The sequence below is a fragment of the Cryptomeria japonica genome, chromosome 10, assembly GCF_030272615.1.
Source record: "Cryptomeria japonica chromosome 10, Sugi_1.0, whole genome shotgun sequence".
Taxonomy (NCBI): domain Eukaryota; kingdom Viridiplantae; phylum Streptophyta; class Pinopsida; order Cupressales; family Cupressaceae; genus Cryptomeria; species Cryptomeria japonica.
In genome coordinates, this window is record NC_081414.1 from 774,925,305 (window position 1) to 774,940,640 (window position 15,336).

The 15,336-nt window shown below is 34.7% G+C and overlaps 1 protein-coding gene across 1 annotated transcript; it reads right to left on the reverse strand.

Moving 5' to 3' along the window:
- Positions 1-321: 321 nt before the first annotated feature.
- Positions 322-14,506, reverse strand: LOC131076041 (16.9 kDa class I heat shock protein 2-like). Its single transcript, XM_058013067.2, has 3 exons — positions 14,256-14,506; positions 742-887; positions 322-593 (listed from the first exon to the last, which is right to left on the reverse strand). The coding sequence occupies exons 1-3, from the start codon at positions 14,504-14,506 to the stop codon at positions 322-324; spliced, it is 669 nt and encodes a 222-aa protein (XP_057869050.2).
- Between the last annotated feature and the right edge of the window lie 830 nt (positions 14,507-15,336).

Here is a 15,336-nt window from a genome sequence, read left to right on the forward strand (position 1 = left end):
ACTTTTTGTTAATTAATTTATTATTATAACTTTTTTTAAATATGAATCAAAATAATTCATTTTTATCTCAGATATTACATTCTAACATAATCATAAACTTAAATAATATGAATCTTTATGAAGAAGTGGATATGCTTAAATAATATGTATCTTTATGAATAAGTGGATATGCCAAACTAGAAATTTTTTAAAGAAGCCCTCTTTCAAAATAAGTAGCTTTTAATTCACATAATGAAATAGCCAAAACTTTGATTTAATTACATCAGAGAATATTTTCTCTTTTCTTTATTTCTCACACAAAATCGTCACATACTAGTGAAGTTAATTTTCAGATATATTGATTGGCATGACCTTAGGCTTACTCTCAGCTGCCTTTGGAATTGTCACAGTCAGCACTCCATTTGTCATGTTGGCCTTCACTTGATCCAACATGGCATTCCCTGGCAGGCGGAAGCGACGAGAGAAAGGGCCATGTGGTCTCTCCAAACGATGCCACTTGTCATTGTTGTTCACCTCATCCTTCTTACACTCTCCATTTATGTGCATAACACATTCGTCTTCCACTTGAACTTTCACATCCTCTTTTTTCAAACCTTCCAAAACAAAATATAGAAACATTAAAATCCATTGACAGAAATTTTTCCCACAATTACTTTAAAAAAACTACATAATTAAATCTTTCATACATCATTCTGAAATAATGACAGTCTATTTAAACCCACATGACTTCATTAACAGTACCAGGTAAGTTAGCTTTGAAGATGTGGGCTTGATCAGTTTCAAGCCAATCCACAGGAATATAAATAGAATGTGCCAAATCAGTGTTGTCACATAGGTTCCACACATTGGATGTGAGATCCAGTGGATCCATCAACACCCCACCTCTCCTGCCCTGACAATTAGACTGTGCCATAGAAATACTATCAACCTCCTCCTCTCACTTACTGCAAATAAAAAATACCCAAAAACATAACCAGTATTAACAATCTTACCATAAAAATGGAAATTAAACAACTTACAGAAAGTGCTATTTAACCTACCAAAACAAGCTGCTAAAAGCGAACTATTTGGTTTTGCATGATATGGTGTACCGTGTCTATATATATATAGTAGAGAGAAATGGGAGGTGAAGCGTCTGGAAATATTGTAAAGGCTTTGGCAGTGAAGCGTTATAGAAATGACAGGTGTAGGTAAGAATCGCTCAAGCTAACTCGCTGGAATTCCAAAAATATGATACATTACGTTTAACAAGGATGAGGGGGGAATATAATTGAGAAATAGATGGGTATGACTGTAAACTCGGGGACTGGTATTTCACACATTCATCAACGCTGGTATTGATATTTGTAGATATTTTTATAATACAGAAACAGGTTTTTAAATATGTTGTGTAGTGGCTTATACGATCTCATATTATATGCTATAAATTTTTCTAATTAAAATGATGTAATAATCAGAAGTATACATTTGAGTGAAACTTCATTCTATTATACCTTATTTCATGAGGTTTATATCATATTTGTGTCAAAATTGTCTGTGTGTAACTATATATATCCTGAATGAGATTCTTTCTTATTGAATTTTAAAAATCACACAATTTCCATCTACAAGTCAAGTACCTACATAAACAATCTTCATATAGATCTTTGTATGTAGCGTATCTAGTTATATGAATGTGTGTGATGCATTTACAAAATCTAGATGTATGACATATAAACTGTTAGTTCTATCCATGGTTACTAGTTCAACTATCATAATAGATAATAATGTTGATTTTATGATCAAGTTTCTTGCATTATTATTCATTTCAGAGACACTACGCTTGACCATAAAAATATAAATTTTGTAGATAGCTTACTTACGTCATGTATTTAGAATTCAAAATAACTTGTAATTTTGCATGGATTATCACTAAATTTCTCACAAAAGTGTGTTATTGGTCTCTTGACTCAATACTACACTAATTACTTTTCCACTACATTGTAATTAACTTGGAAATAATTTCTAAAACATCATAATACAAGCATAAAATCATCATTCACCTTCTTTAAGATAATGATACACTTGGAAGTAGTGCTCATCAACTAAAATAATGCTTTGCACATATAAATCTCACTCATTTAGAGGTATCCAATGATTTTTAAATACTAAATGGAGATCTTACTCAAGTCAATTTAAAAAGAAAAATGAATTATTGAGTAATTATTTTTGTTATCACTAGGTTAAGGAAAGTGGTTGGGTTGCTTGAAAGCCTCTTGAAGGAGGTTGTTAATGATACATAAATTTTTTAGATCAATTTCAAGCATATTTACTACTTAATTGTTGGGTAAAAACATTATTGACCTATCTTTAGTGTTATTTATTTTGAAAGGTTTTTCCAACTTCTAAGATATTATTTTAATAACTTTGTAATGTTCACATTGTTATTGTTCTTAATTCCATTTTTAATCTAATAGATATTTTATGTATGATTTATATTAATCTCCTTAAAAAGGATCAGTTCCCCTAGACTCAACATTTTGTCTTAAAATTGTGCCATAATGAAAACCGTCCTTTAAAAATACATAAAATTTTATTATATAAAAAATACTACATTTGTCAAATATTTTGTTGGGATTGCCAAATTTTCATAATTTTGTGTCATGGTTTTTCTTTAGTTCACCATTTGAAATTCATTGGGGTATATATAACTTTTTTGGGCCTGAGTCCTAAACCCTAAACCTTTGGCTTGTGTTGTGCCATTATATTTCTCAATGATCGATTTCCCTGGTGAATTCCATTTTCGAACTCATGACTCATGTGTTCCTTATCAATAAATAACTGACCCCATGTATTAGTTTTCATTTCTAGCTGATTACTACAATCTATCCTAGGTCTAGAGTGTCAAGAAATTATCTTATGTTTTGAAATTTTGTGCCTCGTGGACCCTTTCATGTCTTAGTGAATGAAGTTGTCTCCATGTGTGTTTGAATTTCTTTAAGTGTTCGTCCCCACTTATTGGAGTTTCCATTATTGCTAGGTGCCTTTTTAAGCCCCAATGACCAAATGACCTGCGATGTTGTGTGGTCACATGAAGCAGGGGTGCTAAAGCCAACTTGTTGGAACTTCTTGCCTCATTGGGTTTTCTTTTGTGTCCTAACGAACTAAGGACCTAAGGTGAGTGACTTTGATGATTGGTGGGCCCAATCATCGTTGAAGCTAATACAATCATTGGAGCTATTTCTAGCTCCAACAATACAACAAGCTAAGTATTAACAATATTTGTGACCCCATTTCAATTGGCTTTGTAATTTTGTGTCAATGGGACCCACCCTTAGTGGAGATAGCATTATCATTGGAGCTATTTTCAAGCTCCAATGACCCAACAAGTTGACATGGTCAAAGGTTATTTTGGCACTTGTGTGGTGCCTTTTGTGGATGATGAATTGGAAGTTGTTAAGCCCTGTCCGTTGTTGGAATGCCTCTTGAGCCCCAACAACTCAATAAACTATTTGTACATGAGATCATATCATTGAGAAGATTCAAACTTGGCTGATGGCCATTGACTATCCTTGATTCACGATGGAGATTTAAACTTGACAATAATTCCATTGGCAATAATGAATTTCATATGCTCATGCATATAGCTGATTTAAGTGGGATTTTCAAACCAGATTGAGTAATAGAGAAATTGAGAATTTAGTTGAGCCTCAAATGAAAGTAATGGAGTGGTAGAAGGTGTTCTGTGTATTGTAAAGTGAATTCCTAGAGAATTTAAAGCCTTTGGTTGAGCCATAAAAGCAGTGAGTCACTCTGAGCTCTCTCTCTCTCTCTCTCTCTCTCTCTCTCTCTCTCTCTCTCTCTCTCTCTCTCTCTCTCTCTCTCTTAGTTTAGTTGTGTCTCTTAAAAATATTTTTGGTGTTATAAGGGTTTGCTCAAGGGTTTGAGTGAAAATTTGAATCCTTAGCTGTCATAAGTTTGTAGAAAGTGGGGTTTGAGAAGAGGAATTATAATTCTCTTGTATTATATGCAATCAATTGTATTTTGTAAAGTTTGTTGAAATCCTAGTAAAATGTGAGCACATCTCAACCTAAACCATAGAGGCAATAGAAAGAGAGGGAAGCCAACTAAGACCCCATCGAACTATTTCCTTGTTCAAGATCATGACCAAGACAAGCACAAGGTCATAATCCAAACTTAGAAAGATTGAATATATTTAGAAGGGCCTTGGAGATGCTTGGACCCCAGACCATGGATACAACTATTTTGGATACCACTATAAGAGAATGTTCAAACATAGACCAATTTTTAATCCCTATAGACTTAACTTAGGGAGTGGGTTCTCCCTAATGTGTTTGCAAATGTTGAATTGATGAGGGTCTTGGCTAAAAATTATGCGCCAAAAAGGAGACCATTTGCAATGCAATTTGTGAGGATTTCCAAATGATTGACATGGATTATATTTGTCAAGTCTTTGCTTTAGATACAAGTGTTGACTTAAAGCTTGATTTAGGTACCATAAAGGAAGAGTGGCACAGATTAGAGAGTGACTATAAAAGAAAATGGTTGCCTCATCATAGGCCAAAACTAGATGGAAAGTGACAATTGTTTTATGAAACTGACACCCCTCCTTTCAATGTGAGGGTAAGTGCAAGGTAATGGGTCACAAATTGGCAGAAGTCTGTGCATTGGAAAACATGCTCTTAGAAACGGGGGCCCATTTTCAAAAAATGGGGACCTGTATTTGCTTCGAGCCCTCGAGGCAAAAAGTAACGGGGGCCCGAGGTGAAACTAAACGGGCCCCCATTTTTCAATCCAATTTTACCCTTTGTTTTTGGGTGCATTTTGTCATTTTTGGACAGTAATGGTAATTTTAGGAACAGGCCCCCGTTTTCAAAACGGGCCCTTGTTTTGTAAATGGGCGCGGGGGCCCGTTTTGTGGAAGTTGATTCCACAACCCACCACTTGGCTCGGGATTAGGTCCGGGATAGGCCTGGGATGGCCACACCTAAGACATGGACCTACAAATCCAAATCTTCATGAATGAAAGCACAAATATGAACTTATGAAATAGTTTACATGCCTCTAATTAGAGAATTTTTATACAAAATTAAAACCCATTTTAGATTATACTGTCTAGATTCTAAATATGTAAATTTATTTAAAAATTGATTATTTTAACTATTTTTCATTTAATTTATACTAAATCGGGTCCATAGACTTGAAATATTAACTAATTTTGTTAATTTAATAGCTTTTTTATTTTAATTAATTTTGAAAAAAAATTATATGTCATCAATCTACACAAAAGAAAATTCTATTTAAAAAAAAAATCAAAAAATGTTAAGTTTACGTCAAATTATGTGGGTTGTACATGCCAAATTTTTAAAAAGATAATTACGGTCATTAAAAAATTAATTGAAAAAAAATATTTAGAAAAAAAATATAGAAAAATATGCTCATCAATCTTCAGTGTGTTATAAACCATTTCCCAAAATAGTTTAAGAAAATAATTTTAATTGTGTCAAAAAGTGTGGGTCGTTCACATGCATAGTATGGTCCTGAAATAGGCATTTTTAAAACATAATTTTTAGAAATCCATTCAAAAAGTTATTTTTTATTATGTGGGTATTAAAATAAATTATATATTTGGAAAGTAAACCCAGAGGGCTATCTTTTATAATATTAACTTTTTCCAAGATTCAATCTCCAAGTGTTTCAAAATTTAAACTCAAATGAGACAAAACCTGAAAATCAGGGAAAACACTTCCACTTTTTGGCCAAAAAGTGGACTCGTCTTCTTGCATTGACCCGTGAAGTTGTTCGAGGAGTATTTTGAGATGACTTACTACTCAGTGTGCCAGGCATTGGGCACAAATACCTCTATCAATATGTCAACTATTCCTATGGTTTTAATTACTGTCATTCAAAGTCGTGAAGCACAATCATTTGATTATGCTGAATTCTCAGTTGAAGAGATAAATAAAGGTTTGACCTATATAAAAAGAGATGATAAGATAATAGGCTTTATACATTACTCATTACTCATGTATTTGATATTGTATAAAGGATGAGAGAATAACCTATTGAAATAATCTTTTGTTTTGAATCCATACGATGAGAATGAGAATTTGTATGCCATTCCAATGTGGACAACCATGTGGGATTGTAGATGTGATCAAGCTCATTTTCTATTCTTTGAGGAGCTTTTTGTCAAGAAACTTTACATGGAATTTGGCCACCCTTGTGATTATAGATTGTCCCCCACTATTATGAAAATTTTGAGGACTCAGGTCCATGAGAACAAAGTTTCAATTGATCATAATTAGGGTGAATTTTATGCTTTTGACTACTGAAACATGATTAGGGTGTATGGTTTTGAAGGATTTCTAAAATTGTTACCAAGAATAGTAAGACATATGGCAGAATCCAACCACATACACCTTAAGAGTCATGGTTACCAATCATTTTTACCTGCCACATTACAATTTGGTGATTTTGGGGTTAGAACCTTTGAGGGTATTATCTCTTGGCAGAGAGGATCAAATATTACAGATTACTAGTGAATAAGCCAAGAAGAGGATTTGATCTTGGGCATATTATTAGTAAGCTTAGGATTGGTCAAGGTTTGGAATCATATTTTCACAAATTTGATTTACAAGATCATTTAATTAGGAACATTGACAATGCGAGTCATAGAGAAAGAAGGGTTGCAATATTTGACAAGATTATGGTAGCTGAAAGGTGGAAAATGAGAAGAAACTCCTCTTACAAAGGAGCCTTTGTAGGCCAAGAGGATGATGAGATTAATAGACTAGAAATTATGTTCTAGCATGAATATGAGCTTATAACAAATTTACTATCTCATGTATTTAGGCCACCTATTGATGCACCAAGGGAACAAGCTATCCAACTTATAGGAGCAAAGAGGGTAACCCCAATAAGGCATGCATCTCCATAGCCTACTCTTGAGACAAGATTTTCTATTGATATTAGTGATTATGAAGATGACAATGAAGAATTCAAAGAAGAAGAGGAGTGGAAAAAGAGATATCATATAGATGTTGTCATAGGCTATCAATGTAGTTGCTAGTGATGAAGAGAGAGTTGTGGAAAAAATAGATGTTTAGTTAGACAAGATTTACTCTCTTGAGTATGGGATAAAATATATTAATGCTCTAAATGTTATTCATGCTAGTTAAGAGCATACAAGCATACTGAACATCTATCCCAACTTGATTTATTTTTCCTACACTACATACAATTAGAGTGAATAAAGAATGCAATTAGGATCACACTCTATAGAATATAGCACCTTGCTAGAACCAGAGGTCACAAATTCTATTGAGTTATGTTGAAAATGAGTGTTTCCAATTGTACATTCTTACTAATGTTCATCTTTTAGTTCTTTAAGTTCCTTTTCATATTGTTTAATTTTGTCAACAAACACTATAGGGTAAAGTGAATAACAAAAAGATAAATGCTATGTCGTACCACTTTTCAATTATCTTGGACAAGGCCTTGTCAGATTAACTGATCATGGGTACCTAGCAATAAGTAAATGAAGCTAAATGTGTTGATTTGCGTTTCAGTTTCCATTGGCTCTTTCCAGTTCTTTGTCTTCTATTTTCAAGTGCCATGTGTCAACATCCTCATCAATTCAAGTTTATTTCCAACTGCATTTTAGTTTGAGAGGATGTTGCATCATCTTAGAGGTTTACACCCTTTATGCAGTAGTGAGTTCATTTTGTTTCTCCAGGCAGTGCTGATGATTCTATTCTTATATGGTTATTTAGGAAGCCATTTGGAATATTCGAGTAGCATCCTAAATTATACTCAGCTATTGCTAAAACAAAATGGCCAAGCATATCTATTGCTATTCATTCACTTCACTAAAAAATAACTTTAAACTTCTCAGTTACTGCTAAAACAAAATGGCCAAACAAAACCTATGATAATGATCTATGTATTTAGCCTATTGGAGAAAAAGATTTGCTCTTTTTAATAACGAGATGTAGGATACACCCAAGAATTATGAATGAACCTTCAAATGCATATCTAAATACACAAATAGTCACAGGTCAAGATGTAGAACACCTTACATAAGTTGCTTGAAACATTAGTATGGAAAGGTCAGAAAATGTGTGCATTCTTCACTACTGAAAATATAAGAGAATTCAAAACTTTTAGTAATGAGTATAGTTATAATATATATGGCTTAGCAACTAATGACTTTGATGAAACCTATCATAAAATTAATGATTTGTATGAAATTTGTGATAAAATTAATAACTTGGATGTAAACTATGATATATCAATATAATTATAAATTGACAAGATGTGATTATTCTTATACACATATTAAGTATAATTATGTGATGCTTAGGATAACACATTAGAGTATGAAGTATATGATAACACATTTTATTTAAATTGTAATATATTGACTATGAATTTGGCTCTATTAGGGTTTGTGTCTTTAGACTATCTCTTTTCTATCTTTATGAAAAATCATAGCTTTCACACATGAAAACTTTAACCCTTCCACATTTATTGTGGGGTTTTAGCTAGTCCGTTTTATTGCTTCAAATGGCTTCAACACAACAGTTCATATTGGTGTTGATAGTTGGATGACTCTTTATAATGGAACCTCCAAACATGTGGACATCGAAGTTTCTTTTGAATGATTCTCACAAGGCACACATCTTGATTCCCCAATCAAGGAGGTTTTACCAATCCCTAAGTTTGATAACGCTTGTAAGTGGCTAGAGTGTTTTACTTTTATAGGTGTTTTGTTGGAATAATTCCCCTTGAAGCATGCTCTATAGTTGGGTCAACAAGCATTGGAACACACATGCGGTTTAGCTTGAAACTATCCAAAATATCAGGAAAGGGTTCTTTCTTTCTCATTTCGCTAAGGCCAACAATGTTGATAGCATTCTCAAGCATGGTTTATGGATTTCCATGCATCTCTATTAGTTTATCATCCCTAGATACAGGATTTGATCATATCATATGAGAAAAAACTTCATCTACAAATTTGTCCTACATTCATGGGTTTATCCCTTTCTTGTTGGAACTTTTAAGTACCATTACTACTTCCATTGGGAGTGTAATTTGTGTTGAGCTTGATAGGTTCTATTAGTTTCATCCATAAATGTGTGTCCATATCAAGATCAATTTGTCCAAGGGTTGAAAAGAATATATAAAAATTTAGATTAAAAATATTAACTAAATAGATAGCATGTAGTATACATAGATAGCATGAGAATATCAAGAAGGTAAGGAACGAGCTATATATTACATCAGTAGAACCTTAAATGGATATGAGCTAAACTATACATTCATTAAGAAGGCTTGCTTAGCAATAGTATTTGCCTCTCAAAAATTTTGTCACTACATGCTAGCCCATACAATCAAGTTGGTGGCAAAAATTGATCCTCTCATGTATTTACTCAACAAAGCAACTCTTATAGGCCAATTGGCTAAATGGGTCATGATTCTCAATGAGTTTGATATCCAGTACACGGAACATCGGGCTATCAAAGGATAGGCAATTGCAGATCAATTAGCTGAAGCACCATTGCTCAATAAACAACCAATTCAGGTGGAATTTCCAGACATGGATGTCCTTATTGTTACAACCAAGCAATGGATCTTATACTTTGATGGGTCCTATACCCAACATGGATCAGGTGTTAGCATATTGTTTGTCACTCCCTAAGGACACACCATTCCAAGATCTTATAGACTGATATTTCCATGCACCAACAACATTGTTGAATATGAAGCTCTAGTGACAGGAATCAAAATGGTTGTGGAATGGAAAATCATGGAATTAAAAGTCTATGGAGATTCCCAACTAGTTATCAATCGGATCAATAATGAATATCAAACAAAGGATGACAAGTTGTTTTCGTACAAGAGAATGGTGGATGATTTCAAACAGTACTTTGTACACATCACCTTTGAACAAATACCAAGGTTGGACAATAGAGTGACCGATGCAATGGCCACTATCGCTTCATTACTGGAAATTCTAGAGAAACAAAGTCATTACGAGTTCTTGGTAGAGCTATTGTTTTCCCCAACATATGATAATTCTTTATCCCAAGTCATCTATGCCCTAACTGGTCTAGACTCCCCTTTATATGGGACGATCTATGAATATCTTAAGAACAATATCCTTTCACTCGACTTATCCTGCAACCAAAAACACATTTTCATTCGGCAAGCCACTCGCTATACCTTAATCATTGACACACTTTATCATCAAGGTCTAGATGGTACTCTTTTTCATTTCCTCGATCGTAACGAATCTGACTCTACCTTACACGAGCTTCACGAGGGTATCTACGGTACACATTCAAGTGGTCCTACTCTCGCCAAGAAACTTCTAAGAATGGGATATTACTGGCCAACAATGGAGAATGAATCCTATCAATTTGCAAAGAAATGTCCAAAGTACCAAATTCATGGCAATCTTATTCATGCACCAGCACAGGAGCTACAACCGTTTACAACATCTTGGCCTTTCTGTCAATGGGGACTTGATTTAGTAGGGAAAATTCATCCTTCTTCTTCAAATCGACACAAGTTCATTATCACTGCAACAGAATATTTCACAAAGTGGATTGAAGTAGTCTCGATGACCACTGACAACCCCTATAAGGAGAACCTGTTGGCATTGTGAAGATTGTTGGATGTATGGGGAGATTGTTGGAGTGATGTGTTGTCATTGATGTAAACATATTCCTCTGTGTGTTCCAGTGTTGCAGTCAGATTAAGTGAGTTGGTGTAGCCAATGTGTTGCAGATGAGTTGTTACAAATCAAAGGGTTTTAAGATAAGTGTCTCTAGTTGATTCAGCTCAAGTTTCAGAGGTTTACATGGAGATTTAATCAAGTTATGAGATCCATTATTGCGGTTGATTTTTTAGTTTTTCGATGTTGATTAGTGTTCTGGATTTCGCTTTGCATTGCAATATCTTGGTTTGTTGATTTAGTAGAGTGTTTGGGATGTTTTGGTGTGTCCTTAATTCAGATGGTTTGTGATTTTGAGGTTTTCAAGTGATTCTTTTAAGTTGATAGTCAGTTCGGTTATTGTTCTTGAAGTTCAGTACAAGTGTTTTTGTTTTTGCAATCCAAGTTTGGAGGCTCATAACTTGGTCATTTTGAGGCCTTTTTTAGTGCAATTTTTTTATTTGGGCTATTTTTTTGTGATCTCTGCAATGACCATGACATGAACATATTTTTTAGAATTTTTAATTTTTCACAACTATACCTATGGGTATGTGCACAAAGATGGTGGTCGAAAAAGTGGACACCACCCAAAAAAAGCATGGAAAAACAAGTAGCGTGTATAAGGCAAATTTATTCTTATCTACCAACCCCTACCAAAAGAATATTCTAAGTTTTTTATTTAACTTATTTTTAACCCCTATTGTTAGAGGATAACATGCCATCTAGTATTGTTGAAGAGCTAAAAGAACATATCTTAACAAAATTACTCTACTTGCTGCTAACAACCATCTGCCTTTCCAAATTTGCAATTTTTTATCTAATTTTGCCAAGATATCATCCCAAAAATGTGATGACTTTTGACCTTTAGCTACAGGTAAGCCTAGATATTTACTCGGTAAAGAGCCACACTGAAAACCTAAGATATTTGAGATTGCTATTCCATTATAACATTCGTATTGAAGAAGAATAATTTGGATTTGTCCTTGTTAGCCATTTGGCCTGAAGCTCTAGAGAACCAATCTAAAATGAGTTTAAAATTTCTGGCTTCTGCTATGTTATTATTCCCAAATAGAAGAGTATCATCCACAAATTGTTGGTGGGTGACAACAAGGAGATTATTGGTGATTTTAATTCTAGATATATTGCCCAACTCCTGGGATTTTTTAATGATCCTATCTAAGGCCTCCACCATGATGATGAAGAGGAAAGGGGATAGTGGATCCCCTTGCCTTGGACCTCGAGAAACCTTCAAGGGTACCATTAACTAAAACAGAGAGCTTGGGAGTTGATATACATTTGTAAACAAGGTTGATCCAGAATTGGTTAAAACCAAACGACTCTAAGCACTTGCATAAGAACCTCCAATTGACCATATCATAAGCTCTCCTAATATCCAATTTCATCAACATGCATGACTGATGATTGTATTGGACAGAGTGAATGGCCTCTTGTGTTATGATGACCTCATCGTAAATGGACCTACCAGGGACAAAGTCAGTTTGTTCCTTCAAAATAATGGTGTCTAATAAAAGTTTGAGTCGATTAGCTAATGTTTTTGACAACACCTTATATATGGTATTGTGGAGAGAGATAGGTTTGAGATCATTCATACATTCAACCCTTTCTTTTTGGGGGATTAATGCTAAAAAGGTATTATTAATTTCCTTGAGAAATATTTTGGAGCATCTGGCTCCATCCAAGGCCTCTACCATCTCATCACCTATAAAATGCCAACAAGCCTGAAAGAAGCAAGCTAGGAAACCATCTGGACCGAGGGACTTGTCCGAGTGTAACTATTTTATCATGTTCTCAATTTTCAGTTTGCTAAATTTACTATTTAGAAAGATATTTTTCTTATCTATTATTAACTTAGAAATGTTATTAAGCAGACTGGATTGGGCTACTAGGTCGGAAGGTACTTCACTATTTAATAGCTTTTGGAAGAAGGAAACTGCTTCAACTGTGATATCCCTAGGTTCCTTTAGAACCAAACTATAATCAATATAGATTTGGGTAATTTTGTTTATCCTACTTCTTTGTTTAGTAGAGGAATGAAAGAACTTGGTGTTCTGATCACCTTCTCAAATCCACATTGCTCTAGATTTTTGCCTCCAGAAGATTTCTTCTTTGGAAAGGATGTCTTCATATTTTAGGAGTAGCTCTTTCTCCCTTAAGAAACTGGCTTGGTCCACTCCTTCTCTAATAATCTTCTCATTTAGGATAGACAAGTCTATTTCTATAGTCTTTTTGGCTAAAAAGATATTTCTAAAAGTTTCCTTGTTCCATTATAGTAGTTGCCTCTTAACATATTTTAGTTTGGTGAAAAAGAAATAAAGTTTTGATCCACCAACAGCTGCTTCATTCCACCATCTTTCAACATTCTCTAAAAAAAAATTATTCTTTAGCCACATTTTTTCAAATTTGAACGGACATCGGTTAGGTTTAGATTCTTCTACAATGGTAAGTTGGATAGGGAAATGGTCCAATCCTGAGAAAGGCATGATGCAAGCCTTGAAGAGATAGTGAGATTCTAAGATGTTTCCTTTAAAAATAAATCTATTCAGGCTTTCAGCAATATTGCTAAAACCCTGCCTTTTGTTGTTCCAAGTAAAGGAACCATTGTTAGTACGAATATCTATCATGTTGTGATGATTAATCCAATTTTTAAAGTCTATTAGAGATTTGGGCTCACTTCTTAACCCCCCTATTTTTTCTGTGAGATTAGCTATGGCATTGAAATCCCCTCTTAGAAAACAATTCCATTATGGATGCATTGATAACAGCTGTCTGATTTCGTTCCATACTGCTAACTTCTCATGTGTAGGGTGGGCCCATAAATGTTAAGAAGGGTGAAATTCAAATTACTCCTGAGGTTCTTAACTAGGGAGCATATCCAATATCTATTATTTGACAAAATGTCATCTGAAACCCGCCTTGGATCCCATATAATGCCTAGACCCCCTTAGGCTCCTTCCACTAGGACAACTTCCCATACTAGGTGACCCAGTCGTCTCCTAAATTTTTCTATTTCTTCGTGATTCAATTTGGTCTCTTGAACTAGGGATAATTCGACTTTAATAGTCAAAATGCAACATTTTAAAATACGTTGCTTGTTAGGGGCATTTATATCCCTAACATTCCACGTTATGATTTTCATGGTTGGGCAAGAAGGAACTTCCCCTTCCCTGGATGTAGAATCAAGGTAATCTTAGCTTGCCCTATGGCTTCTCTATTAATGTTTCTCAACTTTGACAGAGATTTCCTACCCCTCCTCTTAACGGATAATCCATAGTCTAGTTTGGACTTTCCTTTAGTCCCAATGCCTATGCCTAATGGTACCCCTCCTGGGACTCCATCGACTTCATCTATTCTTTGCATTCCCTTGAGCGCCCCTGACCCTACGACTTCCTTCATCTTTGTGAAGTGATCAAAATGAAGTTCTAACCCTAGATCATTTGTATCCTATGCAAACAAGACCAGACCATCCACCTCGAACTGGGGAGGGGTAACTTATTGATCCAGTAAATCTAATTACTCTTGAACGTCCACCTTAAACTCATCCACATCAAGTAGCTGTTGCTGCAATTCTACTGCATTTTTAGAAACCACTTGGCTCAGGTCTCCTTGATTAAGGGGGTTAACGTTAGGAATTTTGCACTTATCCATCCCCATAACATCTCCAGAAGTTGGACAAAATCCTACCAAAGGAAAGCCCTTAGCAGATACAGATTTAGAGATATGGCCCATAGAGTGGCCCTTCACAATTTTATTCTTTGAAAGTGACATGTTCTTCTTACTACTTGAGCTTACTATCCTATGACCAATCCTAGGGTTCATGGGTTGCTTGCCAGACTTTAAATTCAAAGTCTCAGCTACAGATCATTGCATATCCTTAACAGGGGAGGTTGAGCTAGAGGACTGCCCATCTAATGATTGATTCTTCGAATCTGGATTTTGCTCATAAAAATATTAGAAGTATTGATTTTGCCCTCATAAACAGAGGGATAAATGCTCCACCTCCCCATCTCAGAATTAAGTTTGATGGGAACCAAAGAATGGTTTTCAAGGTTGATTTTTATCAAAAGTTTAATGTTATTTTCCAAATTACTCCTCAAGATACCCTCTGCCCCTAAAAAAATGCCTAATTGCAAGCCTTTGATTCTCATAATCTCTAGAGTATGAAATTCCACTAACATAGGACCTATATTAAACCATTTCACAATCTTCCTCGGTTTAAAATTTTTTGAATTAAAATTTGGTATCCAATCGAAGCATTGGAACATATACCTTTGCACAATTTAATGTTACCATTTAAAATTTTATTTTTAACCTTCGCGTTACAACACGTAATTAATAAGCAGTTATTACCTAGGTCGTAGATACTTACCTGATTAGTGAATCTCACTTTCCACCACTCTTCCAGGTCCACGAAGGAAAGGTCTTTGCCATTCCAAAATGCTATTAATCTATAGTTGCGATAGTAATTCCATTGCTCTTGCATAAGGCTCAGATTCAGGCTAATGACCTTGATTGTCTGGTGGGGATCCTTGTTGAAAGTCTGACCTTTATTCACAGAGACTTGAGGCGAAGCTTTCTTAAAATATTCAAATGCTCGG

Excerpts from the sequence above, each read along its gene's own strand:
- LOC131076041 (XM_058013067.2), bottom strand. The coding sequence starts at position 14,506 with ATGTCACTTTCAAAGAATAAAATTGTGAAGGGCCACTCTATGGGCCAT. Across the intron at positions 888-14,255 it reads TTTAAGGTGGACGTTCAAGA|GAGAGGTGGGGTGTTGATGG; the intron begins GTAATTAGATTT and ends TTGTCAGGGCAG. Across the intron at positions 594-741 it reads CTTCAAAGCTAACTTACCTG|GTTTGAAAAAAGAGGATGTG; the intron begins GTACTGTTAATG and ends TTGTTTTGGAAG.